At 46.2% G+C, this 26,370-nt stretch overlaps 1 protein-coding gene across 6 annotated transcripts in view; it reads right to left on the bottom strand.

Moving 5' to 3' along the window:
- Magi (membrane associated guanylate kinase, WW and PDZ domain containing protein magi) overlaps positions 1-26,370 on the bottom strand; it is a 78,738-nt gene that overhangs the window by 19,005 nt on the left and 33,363 nt on the right. For 5 of the 6 annotated variants that reach the window (XM_075895423.1, XM_075895424.1, XM_075895421.1 and 2 more), the window contains 8 exons: positions 22,066-22,284; positions 20,520-20,598; positions 19,518-19,784; positions 13,897-14,116; positions 6,088-6,373; positions 4,808-4,990; positions 2,356-2,575; positions 549-677 (listed from right to left, as the gene is read on the bottom strand). In XM_075895423.1, the coding sequence (XP_075751538.1) occupies positions 549-677; positions 2,356-2,575; positions 4,808-4,990; positions 6,088-6,373; positions 13,897-14,116; positions 19,518-19,784; positions 20,520-20,598; positions 22,066-22,284 (1,603 nt within the window). The remainder of the gene's footprint in view (positions 1-548; positions 678-2,355; positions 2,576-4,807; positions 4,991-6,087; positions 6,374-13,896; positions 14,117-19,517; positions 19,785-20,519; positions 20,599-22,065; positions 22,285-26,370) is intronic. The other variant, XM_075895422.1, reaches the window with a different exon arrangement.

The raw sequence follows: 26,370 nt of genomic DNA, 5'->3' as shown, positions 1-26,370 counted from the left end.
ACGCTAGTCACTAATAAATGGTCAGAAGTTCCCCCACATGCAGCACTCTCAAACAACGCAAGCACCACGAGTTTCCAGATTTGGTATCAAGGGTCCTTGATACCAAATCTATAGAGCGACTGTCTCTTATATGATTCGTTTTATTCCTGATTACTGCAACCCTGTTCCTCTTTCAATAAACAAAACAACTTTTTTGCAACCTATTTTCTTGGTTTCTTCAGGTTCCGTATAGTGAGACTCTACTTAGATTACTCAGGCCTCATTAATTATCCAATGTCACAGTACAACCTGTCATGCAAATAATGTTTACATCTTTAAATAACTTGGATGCTACAACAGAACTGCACTGATAAGAACCTGTTATCCCTCAGAAAAAAAAAAAGAACCCTAGTGTAAGTAACGTTCGCGAGTGCACATTTGTGAGTTGGCTTTCATTTTAAGAAATTTCATAGATAAAAAAACAATGCGAGGAATGCGCATTGTACTACTGAGATGTGAATGTGCTGAACTGAGAAAATAACAAAATAAATTTGAATTGAGACACAAACCTATTGTGGATCCCGCTTTCCCGACTGATGAGATGATGACAAAGCCAAAGCCCTCGTTCTCATGACGCATCACTGTCACGTTATAGGGATACGTGACTTCGCAATTGTTTAACCGATGAGGAGAGTCCACTGAAAAAAAAAGAAAAAAAAGGACCGCTGATATTTACAATGGTGCCATTTACTACAAATTTATAGCAGTATGAAGTGATTTCAATAAATTAATGTGATTAACCTGCCACTGAATGCCCAACTTCAGTATCTTTGAACATCCAATAATCACAGCACTACATAGACTATTACAATACCATGGGAATGAGCAATGAGGTCTTTAAAGCAGCATGAGAGTTTTAAAAAATGGCTTGCAATAACCCTCATCCCCAGCTAAGGGCACATTGTGATCCATACAAACTGTAAAGGGGCTCTTGCATTCATGAGGCGGACACCAATAAAGGTATACACATCTGCTTTTTAATGTTGCTGCACTGCAGGAAATTCGGGAAGTTTGAAAGAGGCAACCTATTTTTCTATATTTCTGTATAGAGCTGGGCCGCCTTCTTTGTTTCTCTTTAGTTTTCTCTTTCTCTCTTTTCATTTCTATTACTTTATCTTTTTATCTTTATTTATTTCCTATTTTTGTCTTTGTTTCTTGCTTGTTTCTTCTCTCTTTCTATATTGTGATACGCTGTGATTGCAACAGTGAAGTACTGGCGCAAAATTTTGAAAAATTGAAGTTTGAGCTCGATTTCTTCTTGTATTAATCAACCTATCTCGGCAAAATTAATGGCAATAGATCAACGATGGAATAACTTTGCAGTCTGAGCTGATTCAGTGTTTTACTTCAGTGTACCTTACAGCAGACCTGATATTCTTCACACCGAACCTAAACACAAACGAGGCAACAACAGTGCTGTCAAAGTTCAAGCAATGCACGCTGAGCACTAATAACAGTGATCAAAGTCGTTGGCTATCAGCAATTTCATCGTCGGTGAAACACGACTGATAGAAAATTCTAGCATTATCACTGATGTTTGCATTGCCTCTAAAATGAGATTGCTAGTGTCATGTGTGTAATCGTATTGAAGTAGTCTACAAATAATAACTTCTGCATTCATTGTAGTGCGGCCTGTGACAAGCTTTCATAGCGCCCTTCATGGGCGAAACACAAAAGTAAATAAGTACTAAGCAAGTGCAGGCAGTAACAATTGGCTCTGTATATGCACGTTTCACTTCAAATGTCATTGAAAGACGATAGTTTTGTTTCTGGAAGCAGTGAATAAAACATTTATTTGATGCCCTGAGCGAGAAAATCGGTGAATAGGATTCTGGAGGCACTGCATGAGACATGTGCGCCATCTGGCAGTATTCTTGGAAAATGAAAGGATGGCCTCCAATATAGCGAGCACGCGGCGTGTGCACGCACTCTCGGAGGCCATTTGTAGAATGCAAGGCGACGGGTAGTTGTGCCACCACCGTATCGTCTTGGCAAAGTGTGGAAAACACCCGCCTTTTCGTGCATGGCGTTGCAATGTCAGCGCAGCATAATAAATGCTACATTCCTTAGAATGACTTATGTATGCCTTTTACAGTATAAAAAAAGATGCCACAGATGTTGACGTGTTGAGGTTGTGCCTCAGATGCCTGCAATATTTGTTATTATTTGACAACACGCGCAAGTATGAACGCCAAAACCAGATCAATATTGGTGGGCGCTGCAGATATGGTTAGATTTTAGCCGTTTCGGGTGACACACAGGCATGTCGACCAACAGACCAAGAAAAACTTCCATCTTTAATAGCATTCTCCTCACCTAATGAGCGTGCTTTCCGCCTGAGGCCCAATGTGACGCATCCGTTCAGAGCTGCGGCCCCCATCAGCTGGACCACGTGGTGGTGGGACGCGTGCAGGACGTTCTGGCCATCCACAAAGACAATCTCGTCGCCTGTCATGAGCCGACCGTCTAGGTCCGCAGCTCCACCAGGCACTATGTGACCGATGGAGACCTGCGCCCCGTGCGGCAAGTGCACAAGCTAGGCTTGCTTCATTTGCAGTTCCATGTTTACAAAGCCAACACCATCTCAAATAAAAAAAAAATTTAATATTAGCTACATACACAACCCAGACTGTTTAGAATGTAAATTGAAGGCCTAGCAAACATCTGTATGATACGCGGCACTGTACTACTACAAATAAAACAGCAATCTTCAAAAACCTGCCCACACTCAAAAAACGAAAAGTCACAGAGCAAGCAACCCCTCATTTCTGACATCAAGGTATGCAACACCATGAATTTGAGACTTTGAAAATGTAATGACCACGATGTAAATAAGTAGTTTAGATGTGGACACTCTCTGCCTGCCGCGACAAAGACTGCGTCCAGATAATGTTCAGCTTTAGTATATGCACCGGCCGCAGTATCGTGGCCCTACAGGGAAGGGGCGCTGTGACATGGAGGCCTAAAGGGAAAGAGCGCGAGAAAGCTTATGCTCATTCTTCCTTTTATTCCTCCTTTGATTTCTTTTAAAGCACCGTGGACGCTAGTAACTAAAGCTGGAACCGCAAGCCACATTTTTTGCGACCGAAAAACGCTACGTGCGGCGAACACTGCAGTTGCCTCCACGGTATTCTCCCATACGCGCCATTACAGACGCTACATACGCCGCTCATCATTTATAGTACATATGCCAACCGCAGTCATGTGAGGTGCGCTACGACGTGAGAGCTGAAGTAACAGAAAGCGCCGAACGTTATCTGGACGTGTGGCGAAGTGCCCACAAAGAGTTTACAAAAAATCCAGGGTTTTCAAGGACTTTTGAGGCTATGTATGTTAGTTTTCAGTGACCACATTATCTGTTAGAAACCTAATTAGACATCTTTAGAGAAAGGGGGGGGAGGCTTGACACAACTAGAATTTATCAAAAAAGGGGTAACCGCTGGAGCAGACATCAAAACATGGCTCCAATAACATTTTCTTTCTGGACAACGTTCAAACATAGTTTCATAGAGTAGCATAAATAATTGTTTTCAGTACGACACTAGACACAACCTTTTATTCAGATAGGAAAAACTAAGGAAAAGATTTTATACCACGCCTTGTTGCTTTTCCTGAATTTTCATATCAATGTCCACTATTTCCGGCTGCTTTGTCTTGGCAGTCTTCCTAAAGGTGTTTGACTTGATGATGCACATCAGGTCACTAGTTGCTTCTGTCTTTTCCGCATGTGAGTCTGCTGTAGTCGTTAATTCCTCATCGGCGACTTCTACTTTCCTTTTCTTTTTTGTAAGCATTTCAACCTCTTCAATGCAACATTTCTTTTTCTTTTTCTAATCCTCCTGCTCCTGCTTTTCCCGAGTTTCCGAAAATGCAGGGTTGTCTGCGGTAGCAAAGCCACTCATAGTGCTCGGCTGCAGACCCGATGGTTGCGGGTTGGGTCCCGGCAGCAGCGGTAGCATTTCGATGGAAGCGAAATGATAGAGTGCCGTGCAGCGTGTGATGCCAGTGCACATTAGAGAACATCAGCTGGTCAACATTTCCCGAGCCGTCCATTACCTGTATCTCATAATCGCATGTTGGTTTTGCAACATAAAACTCCCGATAATATTAAAAATGCAGGGTGTTGGTTCCTCACAGAAGCTACTGATTTTCTGATTTCATTTATTATGCTTATATTACATATGCCTACTGCTGCATTTACGGCATTACAAATAATGCGTTTTGAAATGTGTGACAATGTTTATCGAAGATATAGGAAAAGAAAATTCAAGGGTTTTCAAGGACTTGCCGAAATTCCAGCACTTTCAAGTGCCTTGATAAAAACAATATTCAAATTCAAGGGTTTCAAAGACCCGCATGAACCTTGCAACACCTAAATTATTTTTCTTACACTGTGATAATGCCCAAAGACTGGCGCTTAAAGATACACAGTCACAGAAAAAAAAATTGAGAGCAAGTCATTTGATACCTTCGACACATCAACCAAATAAATATGCAAGTATTGTGAAGACCCCAATCCTTGCTAACTGCAACTGGAAAGTGACTTCGTTTGTGATGGCCACCATCTTTTCATATACCAGTGTCTAGATTACAAAATTTATTGTGAGAAATGAAAATCACGTGATGCATCTCAGGCCTAATTCGTTATTCTCAAATCTGGCGGTTTGCAATATGCTCATCCAAGTAACATGAAAATTCCGATACAACGTAACCCTCTTTCAAGGTTGCATTCCAAAAGAATATCAGCAGTTGGGGAAGCCAAGCTAACCTGAGAGCCTTCCTCCGTGCCTCCAACGATGCGGAAGCCAAACCCGCTTTCCTGCCGATGAAGCGTCACCACTAGGTCAACTGCGTCGGTCGCGTGGGTGTCAACACCTGGACGCATCGTCGCCGACGTCACCGGCTGCTCGTGCTCGAAGGAGGTCGAGTGCTTGCGGCCCGACAGGTTATCCTGCGGAGTAGGCCAACCACATACAGGAACTGATACAGTGCTTACCTTCCTAAGAGATCAGTAGAGCAGCCTGAATAGCAAAATTTTGGGTGCGAAGCAAGTTCGAATATTGAAATGTGAGAGCGAACCGAATCGAATATCTTTCTCATATTTCTAAAATATTTCTACAATATTTTTTTAATACTTCAAAGCGAAACTGCAAAAAAAAAAGAGTTTGAAAGGATTCCTGAGCGTATCCTTATGAGATAGCTCCATTTAGTGGTGGCTGTGACATGAGGGTACACATTCCCAGTTAACATCGAGTCAAATAACTCATGTTTCGGCGCCAGCAACAGAATGTAAGGTCACGCGTTCGTATTCAGGCAACAAGAAACATGACAACATGAAACTAAAAGTGACCTCAATAAAACATCAGGATGCCATATCAGAAACGGCTGGTGGCTAACAAGCTCACGATCGAGAGAGCATCAGTTGTTAGAAAACAGCGCGTACAATTACTTATATGACCAGCGCACCTTCAAGGGCCGTATTCAGAGCCGGGTTTATTGCGTACGGCAACACCTCCACCGAAATCTATAATTAATAATATATCTAATAACAAGCTTCGCTCGAAAAAGCCTCAGCCTGCTTCCCTCCACTATTCACAGCTTCAATTCTCAATTTTCCCATGAGCTTCTGTATTACCTTGATTACTTTACTCTATAAAGAAAATATATCCAGCCATAAAATAAACGTGCACAGGAAACAAAAAAGACAAGGAAAGCGGCTAGACAACCAGATGTTAGCAGTTTAGCCATTTCTGTCTTCATTGTTTCCTTTGTACGTTCATTTTTAGGCTGGATTTATTTTGTTGATGAAATGCACCAACTAACCCAAAAACAAGTGTTATTACTTTACTCCACTTCACGCTCAGTGATTAATGATGCAAAGGCTCCACAATTCTTGCAGCCATAAAAGTGCATTTTCCACGAAAGTGCTCTGCACTTTATTGCAGTGCTGTTGTTTTCTACTCGCAACGCTCTTCTGTTTTCTGCTTCACGGTCCCGGGATCAAATTATGCTGTCAATCAGCTTCACGATGAACCTGACTATGCATACCTGTGTGAAGCTCGACGATTCCAATGCTGAAGAGCCGTAGAGACCGTAGTAGGGGCTGCCACCGCTCAGGTGACTGCTGTTCAGCTGCTGCGTGAGCGATGACAGCGGTGAGCGTAGCCCCGGCAACTGGTGGCTCGGCAGCCGCGTGTAGCCGTAGTCAGGAGAGCTGTAGCTCCAGCCCCTGCCCTGTGGAAGGCCGTCTGTTGCTGGCAGGCTCGACCAATCTTTCTGCGTTGGCGTCAACAGTGCCGGCCGCTCCTCGACAATTGGGCTACTCAGCTGTGACCTGGTGGCAATAAAAGATAAAGCATGAGAAAGAAATATGGTGCTGTGCAAACTTCACGAAAGGCAGAACAAAGAAGTTAAACCTGACTGTTAACGGAGCAGTAACATCAATCCCTTGATGATGATTCGGTACTAATAATGCACTAGAGCAACGAATCAACAAGTGTAAGACCAATCAGATAACCAGTACCGAACCCAATTCAAAAACGGGTGCAAAGCCTGTCAATTTTCAGTGTTGCCAGCGCTACCAAGCGGTCACCTCGCGTCGTCCCGCCCCATCTGATCACGTGGCCATACAAAATGGTGACGCGATTTTCGGTTGACATTTCGTCTGCTTGGCGCACACATGTACAGGCATGTCTTCACCACCCCCATTGTCATTGCCACCTTTATCAGCGTCTACAAGTGAGAATCAAAACACCGAGGAATATATGGAATTGCGACAATTTGCGCCGTGGCGAATCATTGTTGGTTCCCTCCTGTTCTGAGCAGTGATTCTGAAATCGACACAAAACCGAGCAGCGAGGCAGCTGGAGACGCACGCTTGGGCCAGGCTGGTTGCTAAAACATAGGAACGCTGCGTGCATGTTACCTGTTCGTGATGAGCTTCAAATAATCACATTCGCGCTCACGACCCCAAGACAAACCACTCGTAGCAGCACAACGAAAATGCAGGATTCACACAAATGCACTGCACAGACCAAGCAAAACAAAGCAAGCAAAGCCGTTGCTAGGCAGCCAGGCGACGCCGCCAGACAGTACCACATGTAGACACCGCAATGAAAACACTAAAATTGTCGTCATCGCTGTTCGCTCATCATCACTTGGCACCTAAGGCGTGGCCTAGGAGCTTGCTGGACTCGTTGAAATACTGTTGATGTCTCATGGCGAAGACCCGATGAGCCTTGAACGCTCTTTGCACCCGAAATAGAATAACTTCTAGGTAACAGATGCGATTTCGCGTAACGTATACGAAAAAAAATAAAAACAAAAAAAAAACTCATGCATACCAAGCGATTGAATGAATGCCACATTCCGTGTTTGAAACTTGGTGTCATTGCTCCTTAGACATGCCAGAGCTTGTAGAATTATGAAACGAAAGAGAAAATTCGCATCCAAACGTTTATAGCACAAAGCTACAAGGAACCCTATACAAACTGTTCATAAAGAGACTCCCTTGTTGATGAAAAATTCATCCTGGAACTTCATAGCTTGGTAGTCCAGACAGGTGATGTCAATTCTACTTTTAATAACCCTTCCTCTAACACACACAATTCCGGAGAGCTGACATACAAGAATACCATAACGTCAGAGAGATGTTTCCAGTAGCACGGGTGGTGCCCCCTTGTAAAAAAATGCCAACTACCCTCCTAGAGGTAATTTTTACTCTCTGGTGGTTAATCTTGTTCCATTACAACAGTTGCCATCTGGATGAACTCCTTTTCCAGTATAATGCTATATGCCTGGTACTTTGACAAATGACATCCATGTATCAGCATGACATAGCGTTCATGATATGAAAGCATCGGGCATGTCTTGCACATAAAAAAATGAAAAGAAAAGGAGCATGCCTGATACAGATGTTTATGCTTGTAGCAGAGTCAGTATGCTCTTTTAAAATCTACGTGCAGCTGAGAATACTTGTGCCTTCGTCTTTCGCTAACTGCATGGACGTGGATGACATGATGTCTACTCATTGCTACAATATTGGCCTTTCAGATTTAGTATAATTTTTTACCATAAAGTATGTCGGAGTAGACTCAATTTCCTGACCAACGAATTGTACACTGACAAAGCTCACTAGATTCTGAAGAATGTTACTTCGCCACACTTACTTAGACGATGCTAAAGATAATAGGGAGCACGGAGGCCTAAATCATAGCTGGCATTCATACAAAGTGCGCACACAGCAGTTGGAGATTCAGGATGCTTTTTTTGGAGCCCAGATGTTAAAACACCCACGTCGGACTTTAGTGTGATATATTCAACAAGACAGCAGCAACAGCTGTCAAAAAAGCTTCATAAATTCACAAAGAAACCTTCCCTTTATCAAAAACAGGAACCCTCCCCCTATCGGGAGTCGAGGACAAGCGAAGCTTAGTGTGCGCATGGCTGACAAGCCAGTTTTTTTTTCTTTCCCTCGCATTATGCAATGCTGATTGATATGAGGGGTTTAACGTCCCAAAACCACCATATGATTATGAGAGACGCCGTAGTGGAGGGCTCCACAAATTTCAACCCCCTGGGACTTATTATGCTATGCTCCCTCCTGTTCCTCTCCTTCATGTCAGGAATCAAGACCATCATTCATGTGCCTAGCAGCTCCACACTTCTGTTGCTACAGGCAAAAATGATGACCATGCATTCATATTCAGGCAACAATATAGTGAAGCAGTGCAAAACAACAAGTAGCCACTTCAGTAAAAGATTAAGTTGCCACATCAAAAGCGGCTGATCATGTACAAGCCCATGCTCGAGGGAGCGTCACTTATTGGGAAATGATAATACAAATACACAGGTGACCGGCGCACTTTCAAGAGCCGCGTTTTTGTACACTCACTGGTACCAGGTTTTTTGTGCACAGCACCACCACCAGATTCTATGAGTCATAACAAGTTTTACTTGGAAAAATTACACCATCTACCGATAAAATAAAATATGTGCAGACGCGAAGCAGCGTGTGCTAATGCTTACACTGGGGCTATTCGATTTTCCACTTATGGCTACCTGCAGGCTTCCAGAGCCACCCAGAGCGTGCTCGTTTTTTTCGGGCTGCTCTGTCCCCTCCCCCCCCCGCGGCGCACTTCCAGTTGGCGTTCGTTTTTCTCAGGTTGGACGGTTCTGGCGACCCGCGGGGAGCCTGAAGGTCGCCAGATGCTTCCAGGACTATTTAGTCACGGAAGCTTTCTAGAAGGTTCTGGGCAGGTTCTGGGCTAGCAGACGCCTAAAAGGTAGGATACGCACTTGGCGCCATCTTTGTGAGGACTCGACGGATTGCAATGTGGACACTAGAGGACTGCGCCTTCGCTTGTCATTACACGTGGCGTTATCTTCTAAAGACTGTACCACCTTGCGAGATGAGGCGATTACGAGTGGCGGCAAGTGCTTGAAGCTACTGTTCGTCGCTATTGTTATGTTTCCCATGAAGCTTCCTCCTGTGAACAACGCGGCGAGCTGTTGCTTGCTAACTGCGTCATGCACATGCCTCAAATGTTATGTACTACACGTTCATACGCACACATAAAGACAACTTTGGAGGTTTTTTTTTCCCTAGTAGCAGTTTGTGGAGCCGTACTTGCTTTCTGTGCACTTAGCGAAGACGATTGTGGTCGAACTAGGTCGCTCCTTCGTATGTTTGCGTGGGTGAACCTCTTAGAACTTGACTACGCGATCAATTTTTGATTGTGATAGAAGGCCCTAGATCGCGACTGTTGTCTTCAAGTGTGTGATGCTCGCTGGTCGCGAACGGCACGCGAGCGCACATTCATCTATGAGCCAGCATATGTGGCCAGCATATGGGCCAGCATATACGCTACGACACGAGGAAAAAAAACGGAAATGGATTCAGAAATGTATGCACCTTTCGTTGCCTATTTCATTGTCAGCTATGTCTTTTTCTTCACCTCTTCGTAATAATGCCGTGCAGTATATACGCTTATGACCATGGCAGAATCAAAGCTGATTTAGAACATATAAGAGCCGCTTAGGACTGAAAAACAGGCCCAGGAAAGTCCCAAAACTGGTCGAAAACGTGTCATAGAAAAGTTTATTTTAGATACAACGCGCACTCGTGGTACCGATACCTACACATGTCTAAACGTTGAAAAACTTAAGTTGGTCAACGCGTGTTTGCCACGTATACCACGCGATAGCTGAGCAGATACCGTATTTACTTGTGTAATGAACCCACTCGTATAATGAACCCACCCCCCACCTTGATCCTAGAAAAAAGAAAAAAAAACTGTTTTAATGTATCTGTTCATTTTGTTTCGGTGTGATAGCCAATGTCGTTAACGATTGAAACAACTTTCAATCAAGTCAGTATATCGCAAAATAACAACGCAATGAAAGCCAAAGATAGTTTTGCAACCATGCTAAACAGTTGCGAGCAGCGTGAGCACGGACGACGTCAATCAAAATTTGAAAGTCGCGCCTTGTTCGGCAAAGCGCCATCTGTGGAACACAAAAGAAACCTCTTTTCTGATAGCGCCAAACAAGCACAGCGGCACAAAAACAAAGCGCGTGGCGTCTAAAATGGCGTTCGCACTGCGACAAGAGACACGCCGCAAGCTCACCATCTCGGACCTATGCAAAGCGCAACCGCACCCACCGCGCCGACGGCGTGCTGTGCACCTGCAACGAACGTTTGTGCGCCGCCATCCGACGCTGCGTTTTTGTTGTTGGGTTTGTCGTTGTGAACTTATTTGTGACACCTGCTGCGCAGGGCGCGTTTGGCCGGTACTAACAGCACGGGCTGGAGCATCGTAACCTAGCGATTGAACGACACTTCATTGTCGATTTATGCAATTTTGTTATGGGAGGAAACAAAAAGAGCTTCTGTAACGAGGGCCCACTGCCCTCGTTACAGCTGATATAACTCCCGAGACTTTTTTCTCCCGCATAATGAACCCTTCTCCTAGATTGGCATCAACATTTCCGAAAAAAAAAAAGGTGGGTTCATTACGCTAGCAAATACGGTGTATATCCTCGAGCTCTTTTGGGGACACGATCCCTCTTGCGTGATTTCGCGTCGTGTTGGGCAGGGACTGTTACATATACTAAAAAGACGTGAGCTTTTTAAGCAGTCAGCGACGCGGCAACTCACCTTGCATCGTTCTCGAGGAGGCATGCGCCAGCTGGCAATTTTGTTTGCGGACGCGGCGAGTGATCCTACGAGCATACGAAGTCGTACCACAAATGCGCACGCTCGAGGATGTTGTTTCAGGTTTTTGGCGAGCTTGCTACATACAGTTGAGCCCACATATAACGGCCCCACTTAAAACGAACTTTCGCTTAAAACGAACAATATACGCGTGACCGTGAAAATGTACATTGGTTCAATGGCACAAAATCGCACTTACAACGAACGTCTCAGAGCGCCACTGATCGGTTACAGCGAACGGAGTCAGCGGTCTGCCGACTTCCTGGGAAACCAATTTCGACCATTGATCAGGCATCGGCGAGGTGCCCATACATTCTCATTGTTAAACGCCGACCCTGCCTCCGCGCCCCTCTAATTGCCGGTCTCCCCGACCGCTCTTGTTACGCACCCCTCCGTCCTTTGTCCCCCCCCCCCCGCTACTCTGAGTAATCCACATCTCCAGACTAGGCCCGTGTTTTTACACTGCCACCGATCCTTCGAAGACCGGTCGGCCATCTACCCCGTTTTTGATCACTCGTACTGTCGACGTTGCTGGCCTGGAGTGACTAGACCATTTGCCAACATCGTCGGCCACCGACTGTATCCGATAGCCTGCATCTAGTGCAGGCGTGTACGCTACCCCACCGACTCTGATAATTTGCGATTCGTTTTGTGTTTAGGACTTGTTCTCGCTCACTTCGCACTCAACTCAGCATGCCTTCCGCGTGCATGCGGAAGTGGGAAAACGGCTGTTAATTTGCGCGGAACGAATCGCGAAATATCGAAGTTCGTGAGGCCATGCAAACCCGCCAGCGACACAAAATGATCTTTTCACCTCAGCCGCTGATTCATCGAAAACCGCCACGCGCACCGATTCAGGCGGCCATGCACTCTTTTGAAGTTTTTCTAGGTGCGAGTTTCGCGGACCTTTAAAGCAAGCTACCCAACCTGCCTCCTTCCAGTGTGTTTTGGTTTCCAAGGTCGCCTTCCCGCCATATCGTCCCCTCTCTTTATCGCAACTCCTTGCCCATCTTTTGCAATTCTGCTCTCTACTCTTGATCACAACCCCTTCGCCCGTCTCCACCGCTCCGCAACGCCCGCCACCCTGGCTCGAATTAGTTTCGTTTTCTGACTGGAAACAGGCCCAGAGCTGTTCCACACGTTCTGGCATGTGTGTCGCGTGTGCGCGTCTTGCTCGATTTTGGTGTGCGTGTGTGGTCATGATGGCCGACGGGAGGACTATCACGCTTTTTTCTGCGGCTCAATAAGACGTCGAAAGTGTGACCGCTTGGCTTGAGCGTAATCCGCGCGTTAGGTGCCGCGTTACAGAGCACTTGCTCATCGCTGTTGACACCTGGCAGCCAACTTGCCGCTTCGGGCGTCCCGGTATTCGGCTGTGGAGATGGTGAATATTTCATGGGTGGCGGTGAAGGCTACATGCGCGTGAAACTGTTTTCGCGAGGCCGACTTCGTCGACGTCGGGCCCGATGTCGAGCCCGAAGCTTCCAAACAGGACCACTGCAGTGACGATTTGTAGCAGTGCATCGTAGACTCCGATCTGGGAGAGCGCGTGGCAAATATGTTGCGACGGTTTCATTACGGCCGATGACGATGCCGACAAGTGCGGAACCGTGCACGGATTAGGGCATTGTGAATGAAGTACCTGGCGAGAGCGATTTGGAGGAATCGGACTGCGAGAACGACGAAACATTGGAGTCAGTGCCTCATGCAGCTTATGCCACGGGCCTCGGCGAACGAGCGCCCTGCCGTTTTAGATGAACTCGAGACCGCCCTCATCGCTTCTGCTATTCGAAACATGTGCATCACAGACTTTGTCGGGCGTAAAAGTTTGTGTTTTCACGCGCAACTTTATTTGAAAGCTGTGTTTCATTTACTACGAACTTCGGAATACAGCGAACGGATGCCACGTCACGCTCAGCTTCGTTATAAGCGGGCTGGACTGTATTTCCAAGCTGACACTGCAGAAAAAAGCCAACGCGCAAGCGACACATAGTTTCGGTTGCTGCCACGACGGTAGAGTTTGTTTACGGTTACGCTGGCTCTGTTCCAGCGTTAGATTTTGCGATCTTCAGGCAGCTTCGGGTTGTCTCGGGTTCCCCGTACACAGGACCATGACGCTCTTTCCTGTCCAGACTGGAACTAGCTGACAGGCCCTCTGGCTAGCTCTGGCTTCTAGAGAGCTGCCAGAGGCCTGAAAATCGAAGAGCTCCACTGGGGGCGGCGTTGACGCGAGTGCTCATCGCGGCGTTGTGCAGGATAGAAACCTGGGGAGGCGCAAAGCACACAGTGATGGACCGGTGTTTCCTACTGGAACATGCCGATCGTTGCTAATGGGCAATGACAGACAGAAGACTCCGATTAGACAAGGAGACCCACAGTACACTTTTAGATAACATGCACGCTGCGAATGTTTATTATTGAACAATACACAGGAGGAATCTTCTACCTGTACTACATTGGAGGTCCAGATCCAGTGCCTGCGTCGGCTTTGCGGGGCGAGAGAGGGAAACATAGGAGAGGAGAGAGAGCGAGGGGACGAGCATGTGCTGTATGGGTGGTCACGCTGCACACCGGATTGAGCTCGACCATAAAAATTAAAAGGCTTCGCATATAAAGAGAAACGTAAATAAGCTTGCACTCACGCAGGACTGTTTCCTTTGGCACCATACACAGACGTGGTGCCGTAATCGGCCTGCGCAGAAGAGTACCACCGGGGTGATGGCTGTTGCTGCTGTTGCTGCTGGGACAGCGCCTGCGGTTGCTGGCTGGGATTCGCAGGCCGGATCGTAGTGTCCTGGAAGTTCTGGCCCGCCCACTCGGGCTGACGGGACGATGGTTCAAAGTACCACGCACCGTACTGGCCTGCAACGCATGCGAACGAGTTTAGATTTTCTTCACGACGGTAATACACCACAATCTGCATCTGTACGACCAAGGTGCGGAAAAATTAGCGTAGCTCAAGAAAAAGATGGGTAGCTGCGCCCCCTTCACCGTCCAGCACAATTTGGCTGCGACATCACAGAATCTGATGGCACTAGCTAGAACCTACATATTTCTTTGTTGACAAAAGTGCACTACACTCATATCTCATTCTAACGAAATCACACCTGCCATAAAGATACTTTGTTATAGTAAAAAATTCGTTATAAACATAAATTTGTAGCACTGCATCTATGACATGCTATCTTTCATTTACTTTGTTATAACCAATAATTCGTTACAACCAACTTCGTTGTAACGAGGTTTGAGTGTACTTTGTGCTCCAAGGAGCCTTGAATTTCTCATCATAAAAGTTTCAGGGAGGTAGTGATTATCGAGCCAATGTAACTACAATTAAAAAAAAGTAAAGAAAAGACAAATTCACGACGCCGCGCTAACACTCGGGTTATGGCGCGGAATTCAAAGAACTATTAATTGATATGTGAAGTTTGGTGATACCGTATTTACTCGCATAATCCTCGCACTTTTTTGGCAGAAAACCGATGCAAAGTTGGGGGGTGCGAGAATTACGTGGAGAAAACTTTCCACAAAAACGTACAGAGCGAAAGAGAAAACAAAGTGGCCGCAAATTGAGATTCTCACACCAGCAACTAACAGCAAGCTTTGAGAAGTACTAACTATAACTTACTTCAACAATAAAAGCACAGGTTCAACACAAGGCGAGATTTATTTGAGACACAAAAAGTGCATCAAATAGTCGAGAATAGGGAGCTTTAGAATAGAGCACCACGAGCCCTTGAGGTGCGGTTGCTGCCCCTGCGCATGCGTCGTAACGCGAGTCTGCGTTCGCGGACTTCACGCAGAAAATCCAAAATTGCGCGCAGCGATCGCGGCCCGCATGTGGCCCGCAAGCACTGGTTTTGAGGCTACTGTGTCGTTGCGATCGTGCATTGCGGTTTGCAGCAGGACAAACACTATTTTAAAACTCAAATGGTGCCCGCTACGCCCGCAGTGCTTGCAAACAGTATTCTAAAACTCCCTAATTAAAATACCATACGCAAAGCTCGTGGGCGTTGTAGGCGTAGTGGTAGCGTTCGTTTCTCAACAGGAGCCCTCAAAAGATAAGCGTAGGCCGTCAGTATTGTGCCGATGGCTATTTAACAGCATCGTCGACAGTTTCCTTCTGAAGAAATAAAGTTTACCATCAATTTCAGTCTTAGGCACATAGCAGGCCCACCGCGTCTTGGTGGCTTTCAGCTGCCGTCACCAGTAGCGAAGACTAAACTAGTTGACCCCGAAGGGCCTATTGGTGGCCTTGTTGCCGTTGTTTAGTGCATGATCAATAACTTTCAACTTGAAAGCAGCTTTGTAGCTTCAGTACCGCCCCATAACCTGACAAGATTACCGACACAACATACAAAACACGCCACAACGCGCACTTGTCACTTTGGCTTGGCTTGAATTGGATTGAATCTTCGTGCAATAATAGTATGCTATCATCATCATCATCATCATCAATGGCTAGATCGAGCAGACGACATTATTGCAGCAATTTTCGGGGGTGCGATAATTACTCAAAGAAAAAAAAAAAAGAAATTGTATTTTTGTAGAGCAATGCGGGGGATGCGAGAATTATGCAAGTGCGAGGATTACGCAAGTAAATATGATTATATGTGGGGTTTAACGTCCGAAAGCCACCATATGATTATGAGAGAGGCTGTAGTGGAGGGCTCCGGAAATTTCGACCACCTGGGGTTCTTTAACGTGCACGCAAATCTGAGCACACGAGCCTACAACATTTCCACCTCCACTGAAAATGCAGCCGCCGCAGCCGGGATTCGATCCCACGACCTGCGGCTCAGCAGCCGAGTACCTTAGCCACTAGACCACCGCGGCGGGCGATATGTGAGGTTTAACATCCCAAAACAACCATATGATTATGAGATACGCAATAAATTAGAACTGTGACATTGATTTTCTCATTTAGTAATGAACCTAACCATGACATTAACAACAACAGGCTTTCGAATGAATTAACTGTGTAAATTAATTTCGCATTAACTTGAATGTCCTTCTGAAGTGTGGCAGCTTGGGCTAGTTGGTAAGACATGATGATAGTTATAGCGCGAGAACAGAACGACGACAAAGATTCTTGTCTCTTTGTCGTCGTTCTGTTCTCGCGCTATAACTGTCGTCATGTCCTTTTAAGTTGTAAAAGCTGTACTCATGACGATTCACTATTGGCATACTTGTAGTCGAGTCTTGTTATAACATAGTAGTATGATGACCATAAATTAGTTGCGATATTTGTGATAAGCGTAGAGATAGAAATTATGCCAACAATTATTTTGAGTGTAAGTCCTAGATACAAAAAAGAATTTTTCCTGGCTCCAAACCCACTATAAATGAGGCAATGCTTATCACTCTAATACAAGAAGGTGAAATTACAACAGAACGCAGTTGGATTAACAAAAGAGGCTTGTGCTCACATTTATTTTAAGGACAAGACAAAATTTATCACTGTACTTCAAGTGTCACAAACAAATTAAAAAATATGATAATTCTTTTTCAATAACTATTTTGCTCACTACCGCATTTTCTCGCATTTTCACTACCGCAACTCGATAAACCTTGCGTTACATCTCGTAGGCTGCATAATAACTTAAGTTTCACGTGATTATATGGGTTAACAGACGCCTTTAACTCATCGGCTCTTCCTCGGGTCATCCACTTGTGGAATGATCTCTCGAATGACATTGTATATCAATCAGACCCCGAAAAATTCAGACAACTTCTTCACTCTTTCTTTCAGTCATAGACACTTCGATTGGTTCCTTTTTACAAGTATTTGTTGCACCTTCTGTATCGTTCCAGTGTAATTATATTCATTCGTTTTTTTTTTTTACACTTTGTGACCGCCTGCATTTTCCTACTTTATAATGTTCTTATACTCCCGAGAAAAACTCTCTTATTATCGCCCTTTATTATCCTGTATTTCTTAAACAACAACAAATTGCTTTCTGCGCGCTGCTCTAAAATATTATTGGCTACGTGTGTGCTAGGTGTTTTTTAGTAAGTGTATTGCAGATATTTGTTCTCCTCCCACCAGCAATGTTCCGATGTGTAACTTCAAATGACCTTTTGTACATTTTCTCTTTAGTGACATATAACGCGTTATTTTTTGTTGAGTTCTTTCAAAGTTTCGTTACGGTTTTGTCGCGACACTCACCCTTTGTAACCCCCCTTACACAATGCCCTGCAACAAGGGCCTGTAAGGTATTCTTAAATAAATAAATAAATAAATATAACCCGCACCTTTAACTTGACTTTGAACTCCACGAGAAAAAAAAAATCCTCGCGTATAACCTGCATGCTTAAATTAAAAAAAAAAAAAACTGTTTTGGGAAGTCACAACTGCCCAGCACATGAAGCCACAACTGCACAGCCCATCACAATCTCGTTCACAAAAGAACTTTATTTTGAAATGATCGCCGCAACGTTGATGGTGTTGATTCCCGTTCCTTCATTCATCGGCTGACTCGCCGCTGTCGCTGCTGCCCCCCCAAGTCTTCGTCGCCGCTCTCGAAGACACAACCGTCTTCGGTGCCATCCAAGCAAGTGCTGATGGCGCACTTTTTGAAGCTCTTGCGCACCATGTCGGCCGGAATCACTCCCCACGCATTGACGATCCACTGGCACAGCAGCGCAATGTCTGGCCTCCAGACGCACCCAGTCGGCGTCAGGGCATAACAGTGGTCGGCCATCCACTTGGCATAAAGCCGCTTACCGTGTGCTTTGAATGGCTTATTGAGGCACACGTCCAGTGGCTGTAGCATGGAAATCATGCCACCGGGTATGATCACGAGGTCGGTGTGGTGGTCAGCGAGGCGCGTTTTCACTTCATCAGTACAGTGGCCTCGAAACGAGTCCGACACCAGCATCGACCGCTGTGCCAACATGGTCCCCGGCCTCTTCTCCCAGATCGTGCGAAAGCAGTTACAAACGAGGTCACCATTCATCCACGCATAATCTTCGGTTCGCACAACAATCCCTAGTGGCAGTGGAGTGCTGGGTAGCGTCTTGCGCTAGAACATTACGTACAAGCGCAGCTTGGTACCGTCCACCAAAGCGCACAACATTACTGTGCAGCGCAGTTTTCTGTTTCTGCCCGTCAGTACGCCTACAGATGTTGAGTCCTTTTTCTGCAGAGTGATGTCCATGGGCATCTCAAAGTACACGGGCGTTTGATCAGCATTTCTCACCTGGGAGAGCAAGTAGTTGTGCTCCTTCCGCAGCCCGATGACCTAACGGTGATAGCTCAACAGCTTATCCTCATAGGCATTGGGAAGCCGCTGGCACACAGTCGTTCGCCGCCGCATGAAAAATTTGTGCCTGGCCATGAATCGCTGGAGCCATCCACGGCTCGCGCGAGATGTTCGTCTCGCTGGTGGGACGAACATCCATTTGCACCATCTCAGCGCTTCCATTTGCACCATCAACGTTGACGCAGCATGAACGCAACCCCTACGCTCCTCAATAAATTTGACAAGTTGCATCTCAAGAAGGGGGTACGCACCAGTCTTCGGGCCGCGAAATGCTTGCTTCTCCTTGCATGCACTTTAGAGAGAGGCCCTTTTTTTTTTTTGCCTGTCGCGAATGCAGGACTCGTCGATGTCGTGCTTCCTCGCAGCAGCTCAATTGCAGATTTCTTCCGCAGCAGCTATAATCTTGAGTTTTTCTGTCGTGGTGAAAGATTGCTGCCCAGACAGACTCATGGTGTTTCACCAGACAAGGCTGGCCAACGTTGCAAACTGGCCACACCTGACTCTGAGAGAGACGCTGTCACATCGCCGTTGTGATGCTGTTGACCAAATTAAACAAAGCACGCAAAAAGTGAATAAATACGCTACGTAGGGGATCTGTCCATGGCCTGTGTTGGCTTTTATTGGCTTTGCACCAGACAATGCCAATGGGGTTACGGACTGCATGGGAGACCATGCATTGCCGTGAAGCCCACCTCTGCTTCCTGCACACCCCCACCCCCCCTTTATCAGGCAATTTTTTTGCTTTTTTCAAATTTTGATATGGGTTATATGCGAGAGAATGCGGTAAGCTACATTTTAAGCCTTGAGCTTCATGGAAACCAGATATTTCTTAATATAGCCAATATTGAAGTGGCGCTGGAGGTTTCAGTTTCATTATAAAATTAATAAATTCTATTTAAAATTCGTGTTCTGTTTGCTATAACTGTTCATTCACTGCACCAGTGTTCACTATAACAAGGTTCAACTGTGCATCCAGCATGTCCTAGCCTAAGTCTTACCAGTTCTGGGTGGCTTGGCCGGACTAGTGCTGCCGGATGAGGTATTTCCTGCCGGTGTATCGTCCATGCTAGGCACAGATGTCTGCTGCTCCAATCTCGCACTGGCAGTACCTGAGGTGTCGGCTGACGGAGATGTCCAATGACGGGTGTCCACCAGCGGTGTCTTGGGACGGCTTACCACAACGGTTTCTTTATCGCGCGAACTGTAAAGCTCAGCAGTCGGTGTTTTGCTCCGGTACGGGCCCTGGTATGCCGGTACGTAACCGTCTGAAAAAGAGTGCGAGATCGCTAAACTTAGCTATGAGGCAAAGTGTTTGTAAAAGGCTGACTTCAATAAAGATGGCATAAAAGTCTTGTTTTGGACAGTATTAAGCAGCTCTTGGGCAAAATTTGATGTCTTGTAATACAACTGAAATCGTCAAAGAAAGCTTGCAAAAACAGTTGTTTTTGGTATTGAAACTGAAAGAAACAGGAGAAATACAAATGTCATTATAGCTAACCAAAAGTGACACGTGACAAAGCTCGATATGGTTACAGTTGAGAGTAAAACCATCTCATTCAGGCAATACACTCAAACCTTATTGTAACAAAGTTGCACCTTACACGAAAATAAGTTCATTATATTCGAAAATTCACTATAAATGTTTATCCCTAACACTATATCTATTGCAAGGCTATTTTTCATTTACTTTGTTATAACTGGTATTTTGTTATATCCAGGTTCATTACATCGAGGATTAAGTGTAGTAGAACATCATTTGTACTTTTTTTGGACAAGTAGGAAAAACGTGCAATCCGAATTTTCTAAAGCATCGTGCAGTTTCGCTTGATAATGATACAGAAAATATCGGCATTAAGAAATCATAAGAAATAGGAACAGATCAATGAGATTCTACTGTACTACTTATTTTACGTCAGTACTACGTCGCGGATCATAAGGGTAACTGGATCAAGGTTAGGTCTCGTATCTGCCTACCTTGGACGGCAGTTGTTTGTTCTTACCTGAATGGTAACTCTTCAGGGCAAAATGTGAGAAGGTCGAGTTGGATCCTTTCGAGAGAAAGTCCTCCGAAGGACGAACCTAAAGCAGGAGAAAAAAATTTATATCACAATGTGGCCATGTCAAAGAGTATAAAATGCAACTGGTAAAAAATGAAAAAAGGAAAAAGACTGCGCAGCCAAGCCAAGATTCATTGCTTCTACGTAGTCGTGCAGGTGAAACATCTCGCAGATCAAACTTGGCGGGATTGCCACAGGTACACTGTCACCATACTTCACGAGTACTCAAATGAACCTTGCTTCAGGCCTGTGATATTCCTTTATTTCCTTCTTTCTCCTTTAATAGTTCATGAAGACAACAATAACACCAATGACTTAATAGTATACCACTAATAACAACACAGGCTAGTTATAAAATAATGCATTGTGGCCATACTTTCACTTCTCATAGCAACAACTGTTTTAGGCTGCCCATGGGCAGCACTTATGACAAATTCCATTTGTCGAGCAGAAGCAAGCTTTTTTTTGCTGAGCGGGCGAAAATCTGCATTGCACTGGTAGATTCAGAGCAAGTTCACATTTTCCACAGGCACATTCGGAGCACCCCACTCCGCGACGGAGCGCTCCGTATGCTCCGTCTTGCAGAGACGGATTTTGCCGGAACTCCGAGGATGCATTGCCGTCATTTTCGGTACATTCGAGCAGCCAGGTCCTCTTCAGCAATTTTTGAGGCGGTGTCTAATCCACCCTGCGCGCTAGTTTATTTTCCAAAAATGGCGTTGTATAACTCTGCTGGAGGTGCTGCTGCTGGTTCGTATCTCGCTTTAACTGAGAGCACTAGTTCTGCTAGCAGTAGCAGCAGCGAGCAGGACAAGCCATACGTGCTATGCGAAATGATGTAAAAAGAAATGTTTCCTGGCCTGCTGTGTGCCCAGCCGAAAAGAATCGTTTACGTTGACCTATGCGTAAACAACTTCTGGAATGACCTCAACGAGGCATTCACGTGTTCCACTCGCCGATCCGGCTTGGAGCAATTTGAGAGCTCACTCCAGGATTTCAGCGCCCGCTCTGGATCTACCAGAAGAATTCGCCATAAAAAGGGATGACATAGTCAGGGTAGTTGGGATGGGTCACGTTATCCCGATGCTGCACTACCATAATTCAACCGGATGCACCCAAAACACTTCAATCACCTCCCTTTCCTATCCATTCGTGCATGACAGAGACTGCATACCCCAAGACCTTGTCAGCCATTTCCAAAAACACAGAAACACCTACAATAAACATAAGGCTCCTGAATTACTAAGGATGAGGCCCCTTGTCAGAGGCCCCACGAAATGATGTGGCTCACCGAGCCTGGTCAAAGGTGGCCAATTGGCTTCCCAAATTCACTTTGAAGTGTCACACCTTCCACGACCAATTCTGTCCTAATTTTTCTTAGGAAACACCAGAGTCCGTCTTTCATTAGCAGCAAAAAGACTTCACAAGGTGCCGTTCGAAAATGTAAGGGAAGTGCGAGGAAACAGCATGTGTGAAACCAAGTGTTTACCTTAGCAGCCCGAGCCTTGACTTTTGCCGGCGATGAAGGCGCCGGCCTCAGGCCACCTCGGTGCAGGGTGATGCGAGCTGCCTGACCGACGGGGCAGTCCTTGAGTGCCTGCACCACCTCGGTGTGGGGGCGGCCCCGAACGTCCCGATCCTCAATCTCCACCAGCAGGTCCCCTTCCTGCAGGCCCCGACAGCGTGGCTCGTCCAGAATCTTCTTCACCTGCAAGAAGTTGGAAATATGAGCTCAGGACGGAAGTTGAGTAAAGCATAGTTTCCTATAAGTACACTAGGAAAAAATCTGGCGCTAGTGTTTATGGGAGCTGCAATGCACGGTGCTTCAGCGAGCATAAGAATGATCGGTAGTACACAAATGCATCGCAAATGCGTCGTACTTCTGGTAATTCAGCAAATGCATCGTTCAGGTGGTTCTGAAAAGAGTCGAAAGAAAAAAAGAAAAAATGTGGCGGGCGGTAATGCATTTGTAAACACTTAGGCGCAAAAGAAAAAGAAAAATACTTATTTTCGTTTGCACAGCATTTCACTTGCCTGCGATAATGACTGCCTCAATTTTAATTACCGTATAAACCGGACTATAGGTCGAGTGGGAATATAGGTCGACCTCCCAAGTTCAGGTTACTGAAAAACAACCAAAAAAAAGGAAAACAACCTAAAATTGCCGAACGACATTTATTTGCGAATTGGGCGCACCGTACCCCGATTGTCGGAGCTCCCCTGAACCACAATCGAAACTCTTCCTATTCGTCAGACGAAGCACCACTGTCTTCTGAAGACGAGAGTTTGTCGCTGGCCGCCTCCCACAGTGCGTTGTCTTCCGTGCCATACAGCGAGTTGCTGATGGAACATTTCTTAAAAGCATTTTCCACAATGGAATCTGGCAAGGAACGCCAGGCGGAAAGCACCCAGCCTCAACAGTCGCAAGCGGAGGCATCTGTACGCTGCCCGTCGGTGTCTTTGGGTTGTTGACATCCACTTTTGGTACTCTAGCCACACTCGGTTCTTGAACGGCTTGTTTACCACAACGTCGATCGGTTGGAGGGTGGACATCATACCACCTGGTATCACGGCGAGGTCCGTTTTTTCATCGCCCAGTGCCCGCTTCACAGCGTCAATTAAATGACCACAAAACGCATCTAACACCAGCATGCTGCAAAGATGCAGCAGTACACCTGGCTGACGGTTCCATACTACTCATATCCATTCGAGCATCATGGCCTCGTCCATGTATCCCTTTTTGTTGACGCGAACGACAACACCGGGCGGGAACACTTCCTTCGGCATTGTCTTACGTTTGAAAATGATGAAAGGCGGAAGCTTTCTCCCATCTGCCAGGCATGCCAGCACGACGGTGAAGCGCGAGTGCTCGTAACCAGTGGACAACAGCTTCATATCCTTGGCGCCATGCTGTATGATCATGGTCGATGAAGGCATGTCAAACCACACGGGAGTCTCATCAATATTGTCAATCTGCCCCATCATGTAGTTGTTCTGCTCCCAAAGCCGGTTCACGAAGCCCTGAAAGTTTATAAGGTTGTCCTCGAACTTGTCTGGAAACTCCTGACAGATGGATGTGCACCACCGGAAAGAAATCCTTTACGTCTCATGAATCGACGCACCCAAGAGTTTGGTGCACGAAACTCTTCTCTGGTGTGCCCAGCTTCGCGAGCGAGTTCCACAGCTTTCTTGCAAATGGTATCTACGGTCACTGGCAGCGAGCACGCATGAACTTCCCGCACTAAGTTACCTAGCGTATCCTCCAGTTGTGGATGAACCCCACTTCGCCCACGAAATGACATTTCCCGAGGATTGCACATCTGCAGCTTCCCTTTTTGCACCCTCCAATAGCGCACGCTTTTTTCTGATACACCAAAGCGGTGCTGAGCAGCCATATTCCCCTTCGCTTCTGCGAACTCAACAACCTCTAGTTTAAACGCAGCTGAGTACTGCCTTCTCGTACCCCTACTCATATTCAGTGAACGAAAAAAAAGACCACTAAAAATGAAACTATGTCAAGTGGAGCGAGAACTTGGAACAGATCGGAGGCAAATCACGAACACAGAGAAAAGACAGACAAGAGAGAGAAAAAAAAACCTGCTATTGGATTTGAATGCGAATATGGCCGTGTACAGCTTCTCATGCACATGCAAGCCACATGTTGCCAGACAGTGGTGCACTGCCGGCTAGACACCGCTATATAAGACGAGGGGCGACTTTAGCTCGTTGTTTTATTGAAAATATCTCGACTTATATTCCGGTTTATACGGTAACGTCATGCTGTCGCCCTACACCGACGACAGTTTCAGTGCTCGCATCAACTGCGAGCTCGTTTTCTGTGTAAGTGCTGCTTCTTCGATCTCGGTGTCACAGTCGTCGGAATACTTTTTCCGTTATCGGTCAATTCCACTTGCAGCAAGAAATCTTTGTCAGCGTCAGCAAAGCCCTTAAGGGTTATTCCATAAGGCTGGTATCGAAACACCGGGAACGTGCAGATCATCAAAGGCAACATCTGCGGGTGGAAGTTCGTCGCACACGCAGTCTACTCTAGGCGAGACAGCTGTCTCAGCGTCCAGTATGAAGCTCTTGTAGCGAAAGCAGTTTCAAAGGGTCTGTTGCGTAACCGCCTTCAACGACCGACCTAGCTGCTCAGCTTCCACAATGCATAACTATACCTAAAATGCTAAACTAAAATGAATAAAATTATTAGGCTGTGCACTTTCCTGAACTCCTCACCTTCAAACTGCTTTATATATATATACATATATAGTCGAACACTGTTATATCGAACCAACATAGATCAAATTTTCAGGTATATTGAACTGGCAAGTTACCCCTTGAAATTCCTTTGTTAATGTATAGAAATTCGCATGTTTATATGAAAAGGTATTTTTACCTGCCTTCGGATACATCGAACGCCGCGCGAGCTGGAAGGTCCGTGCTGCACTAACACCCCCCCCCCCTTCCCCCCCGATCTCCGCGGCAGTGCGGCTTCACGGGCAAGTTGGAAGGTGCACTCCGGCACTCGCAGCGCCCTGCAAACTCCGTGTGGCACTACGCCTCCGCTATAACCTGAAACGCTTGAAAAAAGGTAAGTGCAAGAGGGCTCGGCCAGCACAATCTCTAACTTGCGGAACGGTTTTTTTTTTTTTTTTTTCGTTTCTCTTCCTCTCTTTTTCATGCTTGCCGATGTCCTCCTCCTTTCACATTTTGTTTATTTTTTGTTGCTGTTTTGCCAGTTTTGATCAGCCAACCAAAGCTCGCGCCTTTTGTCCTCGCAGATGGCCATCGCCTCGCTAGCGCTTTGTTGCTTCTGTTGTCGGCTCGCCTATGTACCACCGCATATGCAGCATTTCTCTTTTGCATGCATGGTATGCAAAGCCGCTGCCGACTCCTTGAATCGTCGACTTCTCGTTTAGCTATGGCCAGCGTCAAGTAGCGCAAGACCCTTGACATTGTGACGAAGTTGAAGGCTATTCGGCATGTTTATGCGGCCGAGAAATGTTCGACTGTCGCAGACGACTTCAATATACCACGGAGCACTCTGCGTACTTTGTTGAAGAACAAAGCAGATATCAGGGCAAAGGCGGCGGTGCAGCGAACATTGGGAGCCTGGCGTGTGAGCGCTCCTGCCCACAAGAATGTAGAAAAGGCACTCTATACCTGGTTTTTAGAAGTGCGCGCGAAGAACATTTTGGTGAATGACCTGATGCTGATCGCCAAAGCCAAATGGTCTGCCAGAACATTCTGGTGGATGGCCCGATGCTCCACCAAAGCCAAATGGTTTGCCACTGCACTCAGTGAAACAACTTTGGCGACAACAGTAGGTAGCTTCACTGATTTAAGCAGCGCTACAACATCGTTGGCAAAACCAATTCTGACGAAAGCAAAGCTGTCAGCAGCCAGGACATCCAGCTGAGGATGACGAAAGAGTCCCTGGAAATCTCCGCGAAGTTTTCTCCCACGGAGATCTTCAATGCCTGGCGGAACGTGATGACGGACATAGAGGTCAAGTGCTCCCGCAAGGCAGGCTTCGAGATGGCGGAACTTGCGGAAATTGGTGAAGGCGTTGATGACGAGTGCATAGACAACGCGTTTCAGGAGTTGTCATCCCGCTTCCCAGCAGCAGTTCTACACGAAGTGTCTGCGGACGACTTCGTGGACGCGAACTACAATGTCCAGGCCGACAGTTCATGTGATGAGGACGATGGCCCGGGCGAGGCGCTGGCTACACGCGCGTGCTCTGCCGCTAAAGTGATGGCAGCCTTAAGCATCATTTGCCGTCATCATTCGC

This window comes from Rhipicephalus microplus, chromosome 5 (genome assembly GCF_043290135.1).
Source record: "Rhipicephalus microplus isolate Deutch F79 chromosome 5, USDA_Rmic, whole genome shotgun sequence".
Taxonomy (NCBI): Eukaryota; Metazoa; Arthropoda; class Arachnida; order Ixodida; family Ixodidae; genus Rhipicephalus; species Rhipicephalus microplus.
This window is presented reverse-complemented; position numbering and strand designations above follow the sequence as displayed.